The following is an 18,808-nucleotide window of genomic DNA, read 5'->3' as shown; positions in this document are numbered from 1 at the left end:
CGGGGTCGGATGGGATGGGAGGGGAGGGAGGAGCAGGGCGGAGGGCTGAATGAAGGCTGAAGGGCTGTAAGGTAATTATAGCCAAGGCTACGACTGGCATCAAATGAAGGCCTGCTAGGATAAATTGTTTTTGCATTAGTAACCGTTTTTTTTTCTTGGCTGGACACTTGTTTTTTTTTTGTTTTCCGTTCGGCACTGGAGCTGCGATTTATTTTTATCTATCACCCTTCTTTCGAACATCTGAAGCTGTTGGGTACTACCGTCTGATCCGTTGCGTATTCATCGCTCCGCGAATACATTTCGATAAGATTTATGTTCATTTTGATTGTTAAGTATCCTCCAAACACACTAAGCCTGACTGGGCAATGACCATGCATGTTAACTCGGCGCTGTCCGAAGTCATTGGACCCGGTGGTGGCCCCTATCATATACGATCTCGTCAGCGAGGAACCGTCCTTTGGTGGCTGGGAAGGTACGACTGGAGGTCAGCGGCATCCCTTTAGCCAACTGCGGGGTACCGTCCGCGGCAGAGAGGGAGGCTGCGGTTCTGACGCGGTCTCTGGCCGGCCTGCCGGACCCGCAGAGCCGCTCCCTTCGTGGGCCCCCGCTCCCCGGGCTGCGCATTTGGCTTCCCGGTCCAAGGAACCGCGAAGATCTCAACGCGGGGCACTGACCGGGCATTGCTCGCTCCCCGGTTGGGCAAGTGCACGTTGTGCTGGGTGAATTTTCTTCGTTTAGGGGGTGCATGGATAATGGATATGCATGCGTTCTGATGCAATGTGTAGAGACTGTTACGCTCTCCGGTGTGATTTGGTTTATTCCTGCCCTGATTCTGATTCACATAATTCTATATGAAGGACAAGACGCGATAAGCCGCTTGCTCCTGAAAGTACGGGATTTCACATCTTCGTGCCATTGCCCTACTTGAGGTTGAGTTTTTGCTCATGAGCTCACTGGTCCCGTGCAGGCGTTCTGCTGAAATCTGTAATCCGACGGCGGTGCTCTGGCGCTCAGGCTCCGTCATCCTCTCCTGCAGACATAGTTTTGCAATCCTCTTATCGGATCATCGGGCCGATGCCGGCCGGTTTAAGTCGCTTTCAGCCACATCTCTCCGTGGAGGACAATGACCTCTTGACGGCGACAAACCGCGCCTGAAGTCGTGTAGTTTAGCTCCGAGAACTGCGCTGCGGGCCAACGAAAAAAGGAGGAAAGGGAAAATCACACGAGCTGTTATGTAACATTCACCTGTCAAACTATTGACCGCCTAACTAAACTACCATAGCACGACAAAATCGCTCTTGCTACAGGTTTTTGCGTAGCCACGGATACAAGTTTTAGGGCTTCAGCTACCTTTCATGACATTGGCATCTCGGAAGTTTCCTGGAAGTTGGATTACTCTGAGAGCGGCAAAACACTCGACTATAACGGCACCTGTCAAAGTTTCAACAATGTTTCAACGCCATTGTCTTTCGAAGGGTGGGCTAGCTGACGCTGAGCGGGAAGCTCTCCCCACTCCCGGAATTCCTTGTACGAAATCCTCAGTACCCCGCTCAGTGCGGTCTACCGCGCCTTCAACTGAGCGGCTCCCATCCGCACACCAACGCACGCGTGTCGCAGCGTGGCGGCACAATGCGTCATCAGCCCAGCTAAGTCTCAGTCACTGCGTCCCACTATCGTTCAGCCGAACAGTGCCTGACTCACGGCCGAAAGTCGCCGCTCCGGTTCGCTTCTGACAGCTCCAGGACGTTCCTGGCCGCTCCTGGCTCGGTGCTAGTTCGCGGCAGGTCCGGGGCGGGTGCGTGGCAGGTTGGAGGCAGGTTTTGAGCCGGTTCGGGGATGCTGTAGGACCGGTCCGGGTGCCCGCCGGGCTCGGTGCTCTCCTGGGCTGCTCACATACCTCCCGTGGCGCCCACCCTGACCGCGGATTGGTCTCGGCTGGGGAGGGGACGAGCTCCGGGAACGGTGCAGCAGCAGCGACCGCTCTCTGGGTCAGCGGGATCCTGCGGTTGCCGCAGGGTTTTCTCCTTCCAGGAGGTGGCACGAGAGGAAATATTAATGCTGCAGTGACCCGTCTGCGGTTGACGTTGTCTGGTAAAGGTCTGCCACCTGTCAGGCCGGCGCTATGCGATCCATGTCGCAAGTCCGTGACTCGAGTCCGGCACAAGGTTCGCATATTCCTCGACAGGAACTTCGTGACGGTCATGTCACAGATCGTGACACCCCTGTGATTGGTCTGTGACGTGTCCATGACGTGACGGCGACCGGCGTAGCGTGACGGCTCCTGGGGATCCCTTGCACGCGCCGTCTGTCGCCCACCGGATGCTCCAGTGTACCGCTCCGGTGCTCCTGCCGGCCGACTGGGCGGTGGACGGTGGTGTCGTCCCTCGCTGGCTGCGCGCTGTAAATAGACACCTGCCCGCTCCCCTCGACCCAGTGGTGGTCCGTTATAATGGCCGACGTTCTCTCGTCCTTCGTCATTCAGGGAAACATCTGCCGGGGCGTGCCTCGCGCTTGCACCTGCCCGGCCCCGCGACCCCGGCAGGATGAACGAACCATTATCGCTCGAGCCATTCATTACTTCCGCATAGTTTGAGGCGAGCTTACCCGGGCGATGGAAGATGCAAACAACTTTCATTTATTAAAGGTCCCGATCGTATGTGGAGTTTGTTCTGTGCTCTTCTATTCATTCCATTTTTAGATGAATGTGGAAATTGGTGCGCGTTGTGCTCCATTAGACGTAGATTTTGCAAAAAGAGATGTCAGGTCAGGACAAGTCCCGTTTAAATCTTCTTGAACCCAAAACTGGAGTAGACGCAAGAAAACTGGCGCAACCTGCTTGCTGAGATCGTTCTCTTGAACTGGATGCCGACAAAATCCATGGCTGGCATGGTTCACCTGCTGTGGCGAGCTCTGAGCCTCCCCGGCACAGTGCGTGGTGGTCGGCGACAAGCGGGCGGTGTTGTCCGCCCCCCGCTGGCACCCCGCTCCGCGACTCGCCGGTTGTTTACCCGTTCGCCCACCCGCCCTCCGCCCGGACGGGGTGCTGCCGGGCCTCAGAGGTCGTCGCACGATCCCAGAGTCAATGGACTGGGTGCGCGACACCGCGTCCATCACTGGTGACGTTGGAGGTGACATAGGCTTGGTGTAGGAGGGAGGCAATGCCAGGGTCGTGCTGAGTGAAATCATTGCACTAGGCGGGATTGTGAGTCACAAAGTTCGTCGTTCGAAAGAGCCACTGTTTTGTGGTGACCTCGACACGAGACGAGCCATCAGCGAGCGGCGGCGCCTCTCGGCTCGTTCCGGGATGCCTGAGAAGGCCCCTGACGCCAAGGTCGGTCCTGCCTGCCGGCGCCGCCCCACGCAGGCGCGCCGCCGCCACGTGCGGCCGGCGGCGGCGGCGCCCCCATGCGCGGCCGTTGCTCCGCGGCCTCCGCCGCCGCGCACGACTCGACGTCAGCGTGACTGGCGTGATGCAGCGTCACGCGGCAGAGGGCGGAGCACGGCCCTCGGGGGCCGAGCGGCCCATGGCGCAGCACTCCGCAACGGTCAACGTGGTAATGTCAAGACTGGGCGATGTCCGAGACTAGGGAGAACTAGGGGGGACATTTGTTTAAAAGCCCAACATAAGCTCAACCGATTTGTTGCGACATTGGAAACCGTTGCTTTGTTGTATGTGGTTTGAAATGGTGCTATTTTGTAATCAGAAGGAAAAATTGCGATTATAACGGCTGCTTGTTTCAACAGTTCGGGCTTGCTTTGTACTCGTAGGTGCGCTTGGAAACGGTTCTTGACAGTAACTGCTGCTACTGAGCTGAAAGATTCATGTTTCACATGCACTCTAAACCTTGTTTTCTGGAGTAAAAAACCGCTCCGATTCCATCTTTCCTTTTCCTGGAGGGGAGCAGCTGATCCCAGACTGACCTGCTTGCGTCCTCTGTTCGGTACACCCCTCTCTCCTTCCCTCCTCCTTCCTCTCTCTCCACCGCGGACCGTTAGCCACTCTCGCGCTGCGCTCCCCTCCGTGCCCGGCCCTTACCGCTGGCCGATAGTTCCCGTGATTCAGTTACGGAGCCGCTAGGCCATCTGATGATCGGCACGACATCGGGCAGCAATATACGAACGGTCACGTGTATGCTCTTTGCGGGGATGAGTGACGTCACGTGACTAGGCGGCCTGTAGTGTGTAGGGTACACGTGACTTCGGCGCCCAAGAGCTATGAATATAAGTCACTGGACTGCGTTTTGGACAGGCGCCTTGTGATCGAACTGTCTGATTTTTCGGCTGTCATTTAGTGCAACGCACATCGGCTAACTGTTGAATTAGGCTTCCACATGCAGATTCGCATTCCAGACACAGCAGTCTCGCATACCGCGCTGTCTTGAAGTCGGTTTTTACCTGCTAACCCAACGCGACGACAATGCGTCCCATCGCCATCTGTCGTCTGAATCTGCATTGCATTGGGTCGCTCCTTTATCCGGGCTGTCTGCAGCATCACTCTGTCGATGGCAGTGGGTGCGGACGTCCACCCAGAATGCCTACCAACCGGCCGGCCCTCGGCACCTGTAACGACCTTGGCAGTGACATCTCCGACGGAGGTGACTGACCGCACTGAGGCAGCCCGGTGCCCCAGGGAGGGCTTAGGGAAATGAGCCAGATTAGGGGAGTACCCGGTGGTCTCTGAAACAGCGCAGTGCGCACTTAGCAGAATCTGGTCTTAGCTGAGTCTGGCTACAGCCTGAGGCTGGGCGGCTCGAAGGGTTTGCTGCCTGCTGGTCAGCTTGAAATGAGGGTACGCCGTTATTTCACTGATTCTTTGGTCGGTTGGTTGGCTGCGGGGCAGGAAGGTCATCGATGCCTGTCTCCAAAACACCGCACTGCACCAGTCCCGACTGCACAACAAACAGCGTTACGGACAAAACATCGGCCCGACCCCAGCTCCAGCACACTCGGGCGGACGCGCCGCGGTGTGCGAGCCGCGAGGACGGGTTGGAGCCCGCAGCGAGGATGATGAAGGGGTGGGGAAGGGTTCGACCGGGAAATCCTTTGTGTCAATCTGTTTTGTTTTGAAGGGGAGGAAGAGCATTGAACTTGAGTGTAAACATGGTTAAAATGCCTAGCGTGAGCATATTGTTTTTGAGGAAGTGAGTTTGTTCTGAGGATAGCAGTATGCATAGGGTAAAGGGTTGCATTCGATTTCAGTCGTTAGATGGGACGAATCTCAGTTGATGTTATTGCATCATCCACCGCGATTTCCGACCTGGATAGCGCACAGGTGCCAGCGTCCCGCGGTGACCACTGCGGGCTCGGTTTTCCCATTTATCCGGCACCGACAAAGTGAGAAAGTGTTGTCACAATGTCTTGCAATAAGTGACACATTTCTGCTGTCTTTGAGAATACAAGTGTGACGCTAGCTCGGCTAAATGATGCCGGGATGGGTCCGTTCACCTGTCTGGTGGTACCGACGTACTGTGTATCGCAGTCACCATGGAAACCGGTGTTAGTGTGATGTGATGAACTGCAGTCTCCGCTGGGCTGTGCTACCGCGTTTAATGCGTTGAAGTCTCCGGGACGATTTAGAATTTTAGCCTTTGTCCGCCGCTGGATGGGAGCAAGGATGGGGGTTTTCGGTCGACTGCCAACGCGTTTCTGCAAGGTGTATAAAATCCATTCTTTCTGGGTGAAGGTGACTTTGAACTGACGTATCCAAACCGGATGTAAGTTTTCGGAGAGCTGTGGACCGTTACAAGTTTTATGACGACTGCCATGGCTTCTGCTGATGCTCAAAGCAGCGACGATGGCGTACTTGAATTATCTGCAGGAATAGGCGGATAACCTCAAAGGTCTTAACACTTCTCTGCACTGAACCTGCTTGTGCTCACCGAAGCCGGAATCATTTCCATATTCGTGTCTCCCTCGGGACGCCGGCTCTGCGGCAGACTAAAATGGCAGCCATACTTGCGTCATGCACAGTGACGTACCCAAGGGGGGGGCCACGGGGGCCAAGGCCCCCCCCTGAGCGCCGAAGGCGCTCAGGGGGCCCCTCAGGCCCAAGGATATTTTTTAAACACTGGATAAAACGTCTTTTACTAGGAAGAAAAATTGATATTAAAGTTTCATTTATGTGCCCTGGGTACCCGAGGGGCCCCTGCAGTCATCCAAGGGCCCCCAGTTTCTTGGGCCTCTGGTAGCCGGGGGCCTGGTCTCATGGGGCCCCCTGATAGCCTGTGGCCCCTAGTCGCCTAGGGGGCCCTGGTCGCATGGGGGGCCTCTGGTCGCATGAGGCCCCTGATCGACTGGGGGCCCCTAGTTGCCCAGGGGGCCCTGATAGCCGGGGGCCTGGTCGTATGGGCCCCTGATAGTCTGTGGCCCCTAGTCGCCTAGGGGGCCCTAGTCGCATGGGGGGCCTCTGGTTGCATGATATTGAGGCCCCTGATCGCCTGGGGGTACCTAGTCGCCCAGGGGGCCCCTGGTAGCCGGGGGGCCTGGTCGCATGGGGCCCCTGGTTGCCTGGGGCCCCCGGTCGCCCCTAGTCCCCTGGGGGATCCTGGTCGCCTTGGGCCCCTGGTAGCCTGGGATCCCCTGGTCGCCTGGGGCCCCTGATCGCCTGAGGGCCGCTGGTCACCTAGAGGGCCCCTGGTCGCCTGGGGGCCCCTGGTAGCCGGGGGCCTGGTCGCATGGGGCCCCCTGGTCGCATGGGGGCCCCCTGGTCGCCTGGGGGCCCCTGATCGCTTTGGGGACCTGATCGCATTGGCCCTTGGTCGCCTGGAGGGCCCTGGTCGCCTAGGGCAGTGGGGCCCCTAGTCATCTGGAGGACCTGGTCGCCTGGGAACCCCTGGTTGACTGGGGGCCCCTGGTCGTCTGAAAGTACGCTTATCACCTGATTGATCCCAAATCATCTGAGTGGCTACTGGCTACTGGATATAAGTAGTGACTGGAGTAGGCACTCATCTGAAAGAGCCAATATCTTTCACTGTGCCGGAGATATCACAGAAAAACAAAAAGGCTAAACTGAATACCCCCAACCTTGGCCCCAAAGGCGTCATTGGCTAACACAGGGATGTGGGTCGATTTGCAATCGCATTTCCTCCTAAGTCCTATCCCTCCAATTAATACAGAGTGTCCCAGAATTACGCAAGCATTTATTTTCTGGCTAAAAGTACAATTGCGCTCGTTTCCTAGTGAAACATATAATAGTCGCGTTTACATAGGGCTAGTTGCCAGATAGTGGAATTCCGATAACGAGACATTTATTCCCCACTATTATATTATATACCTACATATCCGGAATTGGAGGATATTCAGTAATTGAGGCGCTCGCTCATAAAATGCCGTGCGTTTCATGCACACTCCTCAAGCAAAAATATTTTTACTTTCCAATTTTCCACATTTTCTCAAGGCTTAGACCGTTACAGAGACCGTTTTAATTGACTTTGATGAAGTGGAACGCGAGAAATCACAACCAAATGCTACATTAGGTTGTAAAGAACTGAATTGCGTTTTCCCACACACTTGGCGTGTTCTCACCTACGTGTGCAGGAGAGACAGGACCCACTATGCCCCCCCCCCACCATCGAAAGGTTCTTCATGACTCCCGGGGGCCCCCGGGGAACCTGGGGGGCCCTATACACTGTGGGGGGCCCCTTCAAAAGCAGGTGGCCCCCTCCTGGGCGAAATCCTGGGTACGTGCCTGGTCATGCATGACACGCTGAACGTCGTGACTCATCTGGGCGCACAAAGAAACAACTTATCGTTTCCGTGGGAAACGCGATACGTATTTCAATCATTCATTTCGCCTATGAGAAATGTCCCGAGTGAATTTGCGACTGACGAGTGTGCATTTCTTGTTGAATACTCATTTAGATGCTCAACTAATTGGTTCTTTAGAGTTCGTTGGCTGTCGAATCAGATTGTTATCCATCAAAGCATCTAACGGCCTAACTGATAGATCCGGCTGGTAACGGGTTCAGAGGAAACTGCTACTGAACTTTTGGCAGCCGCACCCTCGGCTCTCAGCCCTCCGTGCCGAGAGCTGCCTCTCGTCTGTTCTCTGGACGGCCAGCGATCCGCCTGGTGATACTGAACGTGCCGGCCCGGCGCGGCCGGTGCCCCGGGCGGCGTCTGCCCGCCCGGCCGACCGGCGAAGGCCATCCGGTGCCGGTCGTCGCGGCCCCGGGCGTGCCCCGCGGCGGTGATGTGGTGTTTGACTAGCGCAGGCCGACTCCGCGCCGGCCCAGCCCAGCGCGGCGGCGGCCGCGGCGGTCGCAGGGTGCTGCGGTCGGTCGTTAACTCGGGTTCTCCCAGCGATGAGCCATGCATGACCGAGTGTGGCACGACGAGCGACGCTGGATTAGTCGCGGTGGCTGCAAGGTCGATCGGTGTGCGGCGTGATATTTAACATCTTCCCACTCTTGACCCTCGGTCTGCTGCTCCTTGATCCTCGCTGTTCTTACTGCCTCACTATCCTCGCCTCGCCCGCTTCTCCACGATCCTTGCCTTCTGCGCGATCCTTCCACCGCCGGACCTCGGCGGATGAAATTGAAAATGGAAGTGACCGCTAGGGTCAAGTGCAGTCAATACACTGCCTGTACCGACTTGCATTGAAGGACGTCACACCTGGCTTTCGTAGCTGTACGGACGGCTCCGACAAGGGATCACGGCTGCAGTGGGTGCATTTGGACACGCTGAGTGAATGTTTGATAGATTCTGTCAGCGTGCCCGCTCCGATCGGCTGTTGACCGTTTCGATCCGCTACGGTAGTCTCATGCATTGTTGATGGAAAACAATGACATTTGGAGGGACCACCAGCGGCGTCGGCCAAACAGCCTGGCGGAGCGCCATATCGTTATGTCGCGTTCATGCACCTCTCTTATCTCCCCCTCTGCAACGCTTCGCGTCCCACCATTCGTCTGGGTATCTCGTCTCCCCTGAGTCGGTTCTAGAGGGGTGCGCCGGTGCGGCGTGGACACCGCCTGGACCGGCGCGGTGTACCGACTGGTCATTTGGTGCACGCTCCAGCCCGGGGCTTGCACTGCTGCTGTGCAGATAGGTCGGCTCTCTCGTGCTGCGTGTTAGTTAACCGAGGCCCGACGGCGGCCACGCGGGGAGCCGGGGGAGGGACCGCGGGGTACGCCGTATAATGAGATGACCGTACGCCTGCACAGCAGCGCCGCCTCCATCCTGCCACCCCTGCCGCCTCCGTCTCCGCCTCGCCGGTCACCTCCGCCCCGCCTAGCCTACCGCCTCTCCTCCGCATCCCCTACCGTCTCCCCGCCTCGCCGGCCGCCTCCATCTCCCCCAGCAGGCGGCACCGTCACGGCTGGGTGCCCCTCTCCCCATCGCCCGGCGCCCGTCAGACGAGGAGATAGGTGCGGACAGGGAGGCTGTGCTGCCGTTGACCGGGCAAGGTCAGCAGGCGGTTACGGGCTGCTTCATTTGGGCACGATATGCTAATGCAATTTGTTGCTGCATTCTCATCAGCCCAGATTCATGGTGTGGCTCGTTTCAATATGTTTGTTTATTTATATTTTGGCGTATTTAATATCGCGTTGGAGCGTTATTGCAATTCATATCTGTGCCGTGGTTCTACTTAAAAGGCTTGTGGTGGATGTTGCCCCAGTTTATTGTAATTATCCTGTACCTAGATCCGTCTCAGCTCTACTTCTTAGTACAACTTGCAGACTCTGAATTCTCATAAAACCTTAGTCTGAATGAGGCCCACCAGCTCACCACACTTCCCTGTCCTATATCTATTCCCTGTCCCTATATCTACTATCTCGCACATACCGTCACACTGGACATTCCGCCGTGAGTGGCCCAATTCTCCTGTGAGCTGCCCGGCGAACCGGAAAGTTTGGCCGAACCGGGAGCGCTGCTTCCAGCTCGTGAAGCCTTTCCGCGAACTGACGCGTCAGCGTCCGTCGTGCCGTTCGTCTTTGGTGTGTTGGTGTCGTATTGCAGTTTATTTTTGCATGATTGGTTGCTGATGTCATCCACTGTTTACTTCCCTTCCAAAGCAAGCGGGAAATGCAGGCCAATGCTCGACATCTTTGGCATTTCATGCCTTTGGTAGATTTCCCGTTGCTTTCTGCAGGTAAATGCTGCCTACGAGCAAAATCCGTGCAACTTCCATTTATATGTCAATAAATCTTTAGCTAGCAAAATTCTGAACTATTGGTAAAAAATAGAACCAGGAAATCGTGATCAACTATGAAGTTTGACTTCATAACACGTCACGTCAGCTATTGAATCATCGTCTTTTAATATGCATTCCGTCTGATCGTGTCATATTTGATAAGACTGTCGGTCGGAACCATGGGGAACAGGACAAAGTCGAGACGGGGGCGAGGTGGGCGGGGGCCAGCGAGGCGGGGAGTGGGGCTGACAGGGTAGGAGCGCGATGACACCGACCTTGTTGTGTCAACAGGGGTGTCACGGTGTGTCAGCACGGTGTCATGGCCCGCTGCTGTCGGAGGCACCGCGGCCGGAGACAATGGGACAATACCGTCCATCCGGTGTGACCCGCGCCGAGAGGCTCAGGGGTGGTTGAAACTGTTTTAAAAACATTTCTTACAGTGGCAGAAGGAACCGGACGCCCTGTCTAGACCCCATAACAGAGACTCTGGAATCTTTTGGGCTTAAAGGGCTGTGAAAACCCTCGTCCTGCATGGTGTTTTACATAACGGGTTGGGCGAGGACCGTTGAGTTTGTTCCAACATGATTGCATGAACTGAAATGCCGAATACGATAGCCGGCTTTGTTGCTTGATTGCCGACAGTTTTCGCCTTATGGGCGTGTGCGATGGTTTCCTTTTGTTGGTAACGGGATCACTTTTAGTGATGGGCTTGAAGCGAACATTCCGACCGACACTAATGGTAGGGTAGGGGGCACTATCGAGACGTTGATCGATTGCGTGCTGTGGGTTGGATTCAGATGACCATATGCAAGACGTATGTTTCCGCTGAACAATGGTGTGAAGAGGTGTGGAGTCGCCGCTACTGATTCTTGTCACAGTGAAGACAACCAATTTCAAGTTTTACCGTAGTTTTAAACTTCCGTTAGCTATTTCCGTTTCTGTGGAGTTTTATAATTTTGAAACGGTGATTGATTGCTGAGCTCCAAGTGGAGCTCCCGATATACCGCGTCATCCATCTCGATGAGAGGGCGGGCGGCACGGCCTCCCTCGGAGCCCCACAACGGTACTGCAGTTCATGGCCGACTATGGAACAAAGCCACCCGGCCGAACCACAGCCGGTCCTACCACATCTCAGGGGCGGACAGAGACCGGGCGCGTCAGCTCAGCTTCTGAAAACACACCCGCTTTCTACCGATTCACGAATCGGTCCTTTGTGACCAGTTTGCAGAAGTCGCCACGTGACTTATCCTGTCATGGTGTCGTGGAGTTGGGAATGATGTCATGGGATGACCCCCGGGTGACCACTGACCACTGTCGCTGCCTGACAGAGTGAATTCCTGCGGGATCTGTGGCGAGCTAAGTCGCCCTCTCAGCGTTTAGAAAGTGGCCCGGGATGTGGATTTGTCGTTCTTTGTAAAACCGGGGATAGAGAGGACAGTGAGCCCTGAGCTGGTCTTATCGGATCCCTGCACCGCCGTCATTATTTGTTTCTTTTTATGGTGAGGTATCGATACATCACACCTATCGATACACGTCACTGCTGGAACCAGGAAGAGAATTACGATCGGTGGTTCCCAAAGATCGGCGTTTGAAGGACGCTCCTGGTTTTATCTGATGTTTGGAGGCTGGCAGCGGTCGTTGGCGGCGGCGGGGACTCGGAGCAGAGACCTGAGGCCAGACTGTAAATGGCAATCACCTCATGAACGGCCGGGGGCGAGGCTGTGCCCTTCTGTTTCGGGCCCGTCCCAGCGCCACTTCATACCCAGACGGCGGTTAGGCCGGCCGTGGCAATCAGCACCGGCCGCCCAGCCGCGACGACCACAGACGTGAGAACACTCACCTTGGAGCGTTCTTTGAACTTGACTTCCCATGCAGACGGGTGCTTTCCGGTCCGGTTCGGTGCAGGATTCCCAGAGGTGTTTGGCGCGGCGGCCGAACTGGCCCGAAATAGTCCTCTGCTGCGGCTGTGGTGGTTTTAGCCGTGGTCGAGGCTGATGACACTGCAGTGAAAACGGCTGAAACTCTCGCTGCAGGGAGTGGGGATTTCGTGCAACCGTCTGTGTCGACTGTGGACTGACGTGATGTCTGGATCGTGTGACGCGGATCGCGTGTTATAACGTGATACTGTCGTTGCTGTCGAACGTCAGGTGCAGGCTCAAGGAAGTGCTGCTTGTCTTTTGTTAAGCATTTGGCGAGCTACTCTTTGTCTCTTTGCCATTGCTGCTCGGTGCGTAAATATGATGTGATCACATCAAATATGATGTGATTGGGCTGCTTTCAAAAGACTTCGCGAAGGTATTGCAGGAGATAACGACACGCTGCAGTGCAATGAAGAAAACAGTACTGTCCTGTGCTGTTGATCAATGCAATATTAAATATGCCACGTACGTTAAATTTTGTTAACGTTTTAGGGCAAGAAGTACCTAAATAAAGGTGTATTTTACTGTCAAATAGCGGATCACATCACCTGCGCGATTGAACATCGATTTCGAACCAGCTCCCAACATTTTAAGGATGCGAGGTATCGAAGGGCACGTGAAAACCTTTTCAGGTTGCCACGTTTTCCACGTGTTGCCCTACTTTTTCCTAATCAGGTTCCAACCAAATGGACGCATAGGGCACCTTGTTTTTAAATCAATCAAGGAATGTGTCATTTCTGCTAAGCCGTCGCCCATTGCAATAATTTTTCAGCCAGCACCTTTTTAGTGTTAAACAATGCAGTTTGTAAGTGAATCGATTTTGCTGCTTGCAGGCCACGATGACATGTCGCCGCCGAATAGCAATGGACCCTTCAACAACAACAATGTTGAAGAAAAGAAGAAGAAAGGTCCGCTGCCCCGGCTCAGTGAGGAGCTGTGTCTAGTCTGTGGAGACAGGGCCTCGGGCTACCATTACAACGCTCTCACGTGTGAAGGTTGCAAAGGTGAGTTCATTGACCTCTCATGGGATTACCCAGAATGCTGTCCTGCCCTCGCGATCAATGGAGAGTGATAGTGTGTTTGCGGACGACCTTAATCGTCTTTTCCGCGCTGTTGCCGCGCATTAGCCTAATGGAGATGACAGCCCGTTGAATACGATCTCCATGCATTTTCCCCTTAGTGCTCCTCGAAATGAAATCGGTCAACCCTTTTTAGTTGTCTTTTCTTAATAACATTTTTGGTGAAGTTTTCGATATTCGTGTGTAAGTGCGTTCGTTTAGCGCTTCATTGGTGCTCACTGCTCACGCATGGACCAAGGCCATATATAGAAGGTACAGTCACTCCCCCGCCGACCAATCAGAGACAGATCCTGAGTGACGTCATCCCTGATGCTCGCAAGGGGTACTCCATTCCTTAACAACGTAAAAATGACAAACTTCATTTGAAGATTATTGATAGTACTTTTCACATATTGCTCAACCGTTGATGTCACTCGAAAGCCCAACTAATTTTCTAGCGACAAAAAAGAGCAGCAATATGCTAAGAAATGGCCGGTTTTGAAGATAACGGCGATTTAAAAACCCTCTGCAGTAGCAGAAAAGCAACGTAAAAACGCATCGAGCTTATATTTTTACTATAAATAAATCATTTTTCAGTATGTTTTTAGATAACGTATTGAAATGATTAACAACTTTATTACAATATTTTTATTATTTGTAACTTAATTTCAAAATAATATTTTTAAAAATGGCAGCTGTTGGGCAAGAAGCTTGGAAGCGATTGTGGCGCACCACGCCGTGATTGTCTTGAGGCACTCTTATGATGTCATCAAAAGTAGAGTGACATGGGCCTGGCATGGACAATGAACTCACTCAAATTCACTGTCAAATGGTCCCTGTCACTTTTGACCTTGAAATTTCATGCTTGTATCGTTTCAGCTGGTCACCAATAGGCAATATGTATTCCTTTGTCACCAGGGGCGCGGGGAACTACTTTCCGACTGGGGGGGGGGGGGGGGGGGGGGGCACACCATAATAGAGATCAACCTAGGGTACCCCCAAATCTAGTTTTCTCACCGGTTTTAGACCACTTATTTTTCACCCCTCGGCTTTTTCAACAAAAAAGAAAACATTTGCAAAAAAGTGTGGTATTCCGTCTCAAAGCTGTGGGGGCACCGCCCCCACGGCCCCAGAGTTGGGGGGGGGGGCAAGCTGCCCCCACTGCCCCCCCGGCTCCCGCACCTATGTTTGTCACCCTGTTATACCCAAAGGTATTGAGGGTTGACGCTGATTTTCTTTCAGGTTTCTTCCGGCGAAGCATGACGAAGAACATTGTATACGTGTGTAAATATGGCCAGAACTGCGAGATCGATATGTATATGCGGAGAAAATGTCAAGAATGTCGCCTGAAGAAGTGTCTCGCCGTCGGGATGCGGCCAGAATGTAAGTTTAATATTTTGTGCTTCCCTGAACCTGTTGCCTTTGATCTCACTTTTCAAAAGATGGCTATAGTTAGTAAGTGTACTTAAGTCGATATACCGGTGGAATTTTCCAGCCCATCCCTGTATCCCGGACCGATCATTTGGGCATTACCGGGCGATGCCGCTCGCAGATCCCACATACCTCACCACGCCCCAAGGACCGTCCCCACCTGTCCGGACCGATCCCCGGGGACCGGACCGGACCGGACCACCTGATCCGGTCTCCGGTCCGGTGCGCGCCGGTGGTCTCTCTGCGCGGCGACCCTGGCCGCGGCGGCCGTCTCCGTCTCCGGGCCGCCGGCCGCCCGCCCAACTGGACTTGCCCAAGGTCAAGGGCGAGGGGTGAACGACCGCCGAGCGCCGCGCCGCGCCGCCGCCGGCGGGCCGTTTCCGCGTAATGGCCACTGCGCGCCAGCCGGCCCGGCCCGTCCACACGGCGTCCACATTGCCGCCCCGTCTGTCCACATTGTGACGTCGGCTCTGACGCTTATCCAAACGGCGTGACTGGGGAGAAGGGATGGGCCGGGTGTTACAGGCGCCAGGTGGGGAAGGTGGATTTATTGCGGCCAGATTACGGGCATGTTGCCTCGCGGCCGGCTGGTATGTGGAATGACCGTATCGAAATGCTTTTACGGCCAGCGACGCGAGCGCAGGTGCCGCTATTATAATTTTGCTGCGGACCCCTTGATCGCCTGTAATTGGAGCCGTGGGCGATCCCTAATTTCTGTTCTATATTGGGCCAAATTTGTCATGCGTCTGTAACCGTGACCTTGTCAGACGTTTATAACGGTTCGGTCTGAGGCGCGTTTCTATGATTCATTCGGTCCTCCTCCGCAACAATAATTCACAAATGTACCGCCTAGTCGACCGTCCCTAGACTCGTCCAGTCATTTGATGCTGTTACGTGTTCCACGACGAGCAGCAACCCGCCGTGATTGTTCTGGGGCTGTGGGCGTCTGTCGCTTGACGTGGGCACCATTTAAGAAAACGTCCAAATCACTCATAATTACAATGCTTTAGAATTAGAGTTGCAAAGTTTTCCCAATGGGCTGCTACCGGCACCGCCCCGCCCCACAAAAATTTTCTGGGATACCGGCATGCTACCACGCCCCAAGCAAAAAAAACCGCCAAATTACCGGCATACTAAAAAAGCTGCATTCTTGATTCTGGCTTACCCCTACATGAGATGCCACATTTTGGCAATTTCAGTAACCGCCCCACCCAGCAGCCACCCATTGTCCAACCAAAACTACCAGCAGCCTGATTTTGGCTGAGTTGGCCCCACAAATACCACAATTTTGTAACTCAATTCCAGTCTACAGCTGTTTAAATATTACCTGTAATCCAAGAGGTATTGCCTACAAAAAAAACACATGTATCAAAAAAGCAAGGACAAAAAGAACTTGAATTACTGGAATGTGTTTTTGAAGACTGCACAGTGAGCAGCAATCACATTTACCACAAGCGTTTTTCCACATTCTCCTAAAATGTTGCAGGTACCAACCAAATAATGAACTATAGATAGTCTCAAATCACAATATAAAAAACTACAGATTCGGCCATGTTCCTAACTGAGGAAGCGAGATCAACACCTGCTTTTCCTATCCGCCAAGGCCATCCTATCCGCCATGGCTTGCTGGCTCGTGAGTAAGATACGAATCATGTAAAAATATGTGTTAATAACTCACTTGTCCTGAGAAGTCACCAAATAATATGCATAAAAACGATATAATATCCTCCCCATCTCAAACGCGGGAACAAACACAAGGGCCCTGTTTCACGGTGGAGCGCTGCAGTGCGCTGCGCGCGTCGGCGCGTTGGGTTTCCATGGCAATATCAACAAACTTCCCTCTGACGCTACGCCATGACGTCATCGCAAAACGCTAACACCCAAGCGCCAGCACCATCAGCACGCTAGCAGCATTCGCACTCAAACCTCTGTTCTCTCAGTACTTGGTTCTTTAGGACCTCTGTTCCAAACGCGATTCATCATAAGCTAAGGATCGCACGCAACGTCATTCGAGTGACGTCAGGGGTACGCCTCAGCTCCCAGCGCGCTGCAGCGCGCGCAGCGTCGGGCGGTGAAACAGGGCCCAGGTTACAAAGGATTTCGAAACAGATGCGCCATAACACAGTTTTTAACCAGCTGATTAAAACACTGCATAAAAGGTTTTAGGACTGCAAACTACTGCCTCGTGAATAATTTTATTGATAAAAATCATCCAACACAATATTAAATTCCAATTGAAATCAACACTGTGAGTGTTATTCACTACAAGAAAATTCATTTCTCTTAAGTAATTCAACCAAGAGGGCATATGAATAAATATTACGTCATCAGCTTACATCCTTTCTTTAGGGGACAGAGGATCTTAAAAGTCAATCCTTGGAGATCATATTGCGCCACGTTGTATTCATTTCGTCTGCATGTTGTGTTTTCTTGCAAAGATAGGACAAAATGCCAGTTTAATTCATTTTCATTTCATTTTGGGACCAAAGTTAGGCTCACGGCTACCTAACACCTGCCTTTTCAGCCGGATTTTCAGTGTCAAATTCTTTGTAGAGCATCTCAGACCACATCTCAGGACTCAAGGCCAGTTCAAGTTTCCGTGTTTTGTGTTGTTTTGATTCTGCCTTTTGCCTAGGGAATGTTGCCATGAACATTTATTTATTTTATTGTATTATACCTATTACCTACCATAAGACTTTGGTTGTGCTTTTGCAACATGAATATTCTTCCTTTAATGGACCACAATAGATTCTTGACAATTCCAATTTTAGAGCGAAACCTGTGAAATGCTGAGGTTCATGTGTTTTCACTGTTTACCCCTACCATTAGCAATGAAACTTCTATCACAAAATGTATTTTGCAGTGGCTAAGATTGCTGTTATTACAATTCAATAGCCTCTTAGTGTCCAAAGTTTGAATCATATGCTGATAATTTTTTTTTGTGCAAAATCAAAAATACCGGCATACTACCGGCAAGACATGCCAGATACCACGAAAAAACCTGCGGTAGTGAAAAATTACCGGCATGCCGGTAGCGCGGTAGGGAAATTTTGCAACTCTATTTAGAATCCATCTAGGAAATGAACTTCTTGCTACCACAGTGTATTCAGCTCTTCTATTTGTTTATCATAATTATTATTTTAAAAACATCGAAACGTATTTTCCAGACCATGAACTATGGATGGATTCTCAAAGTGCAACCATAGCCACATGCTGACATTGTATAAATGAGTATAATTGAGTTTGTCCATGCATTATCTAGCCGTCTCTGGTGACCCATGACCTGACCTCTGGCCGTCTCCCCCAGGTGTGGTTCCCGAGTTCACGTGCAAGGCCAAGCGCCAGGAGAAGGAGAAGCAGCGCGGTCGGGCGCGCTCTGGCTCCGTGCCCTCCGAGCCGTCAACACCCACTCCGTCCGACGCCGGGGACAAGCGGGGCATCCTGTCGCCGGCCACGGTCAGTCTACGGTGATGGGGTAGGAGCGACGGCAACGGGCTGATGGTGGATGGGCATATGTCAACGGGAAAATATTATAAAAGTTATCTGTGTTATTCTGTTCCTGCAGCGTAAACTATTTGAACGTAGTTGTTGGAATTACTCGACCGTTTTTCCTTGATATGATATTGTTGCTCTCTTCTAATGGAAGCCTTTCAAATGGAAGCTTTTCTTTTAGCTCACCCACACATTTTTTTTATCAATTTTGTCCGAACCTTTTGATAGGAAGGACTCACAAGGACAGAGCCACCGCTAAGCGAAGCTTGTTGCGAAGACCCTGCCCTCTACCCTCCGATCGCGCAATTGCGGTTCTATGGCAGAATTTAGAGTGCAAAGTTTAACGTGCGCACATAGGCGCGCACGGCCGGTCCCCTCACTGACTTCGCCTGGCTACGGCCTGCCACCAACCGCAACCATACTTGTCAGGAGGCCCATAAATGTCAAGCGCCCGTCGCGCTTCGAACCCGGACTGTTGTAACGGGGAACGCGTGCTCTCACCACGCGGAGCCCTACGTTCTTACCAACTGAACTACTGGACCAGCTAAATGTTTGAATGAATAAAAACACATGAATGAAATGTTTCGTTACAGCAGGCACGTAACATCTTTTTAACTTGCTCGTACTCAAACATGCCTGATGAAAGTTGACTGGGGCTCGTTCTTTAGTCCTGCCGCCATGTGTCCCAGGAGGATATAGCCGTATCTCATACAACTCCCGTCTCCCCTATCCTCAGGTCTCTTGTATGAGGTGGCCGTATCTCAGACCTCACCTAC

The 18,808-nt window shown here is 53.0% G+C and overlaps 1 protein-coding gene across 7 annotated transcripts in view; it reads left to right on the top strand.

Moving 5' to 3' along the window:
- LOC122382105 (ecdysone receptor-like) overlaps nt 1-18,808 on the top strand; it is a 45,676-nt gene that overhangs the window by 20,619 nt on the left and 6,249 nt on the right. For 4 of the 7 annotated variants that reach the window (XM_043367045.1, XM_043367046.1, XM_043367044.1 and 1 more), the window contains 3 exons: nt 12,885-13,055; nt 14,352-14,492; nt 17,848-17,996. In XM_043367045.1, coding sequence (XP_043222980.1) covers nt 12,885-13,055; nt 14,352-14,492; nt 17,848-17,996 — 461 coding nt within the window. Of the gene's footprint in view, nt 1-5,544; nt 5,715-12,884; nt 13,056-14,351; nt 14,493-17,847; nt 17,997-18,808 lie in introns of those variants that run through there. The other 3 variants (XM_043367050.1, XM_043367048.1, XM_043367047.1) reach the window with 3 other exon arrangements.

The sequence above is a fragment of the Amphibalanus amphitrite genome, unplaced genomic scaffold, assembly GCF_019059575.1.
Source record: "Amphibalanus amphitrite isolate SeventyFive unplaced genomic scaffold, NRLGWU_Aamphi_draft 000133F_arrow, whole genome shotgun sequence".
In the NCBI taxonomy this organism is placed as follows: Eukaryota; Metazoa; Arthropoda; class Thecostraca; order Balanomorpha; family Balanidae; genus Amphibalanus; species Amphibalanus amphitrite.
Note: the sequence above shows the minus strand (reverse complement) of the source record. Positions and strands in the feature narration are given on the sequence as shown.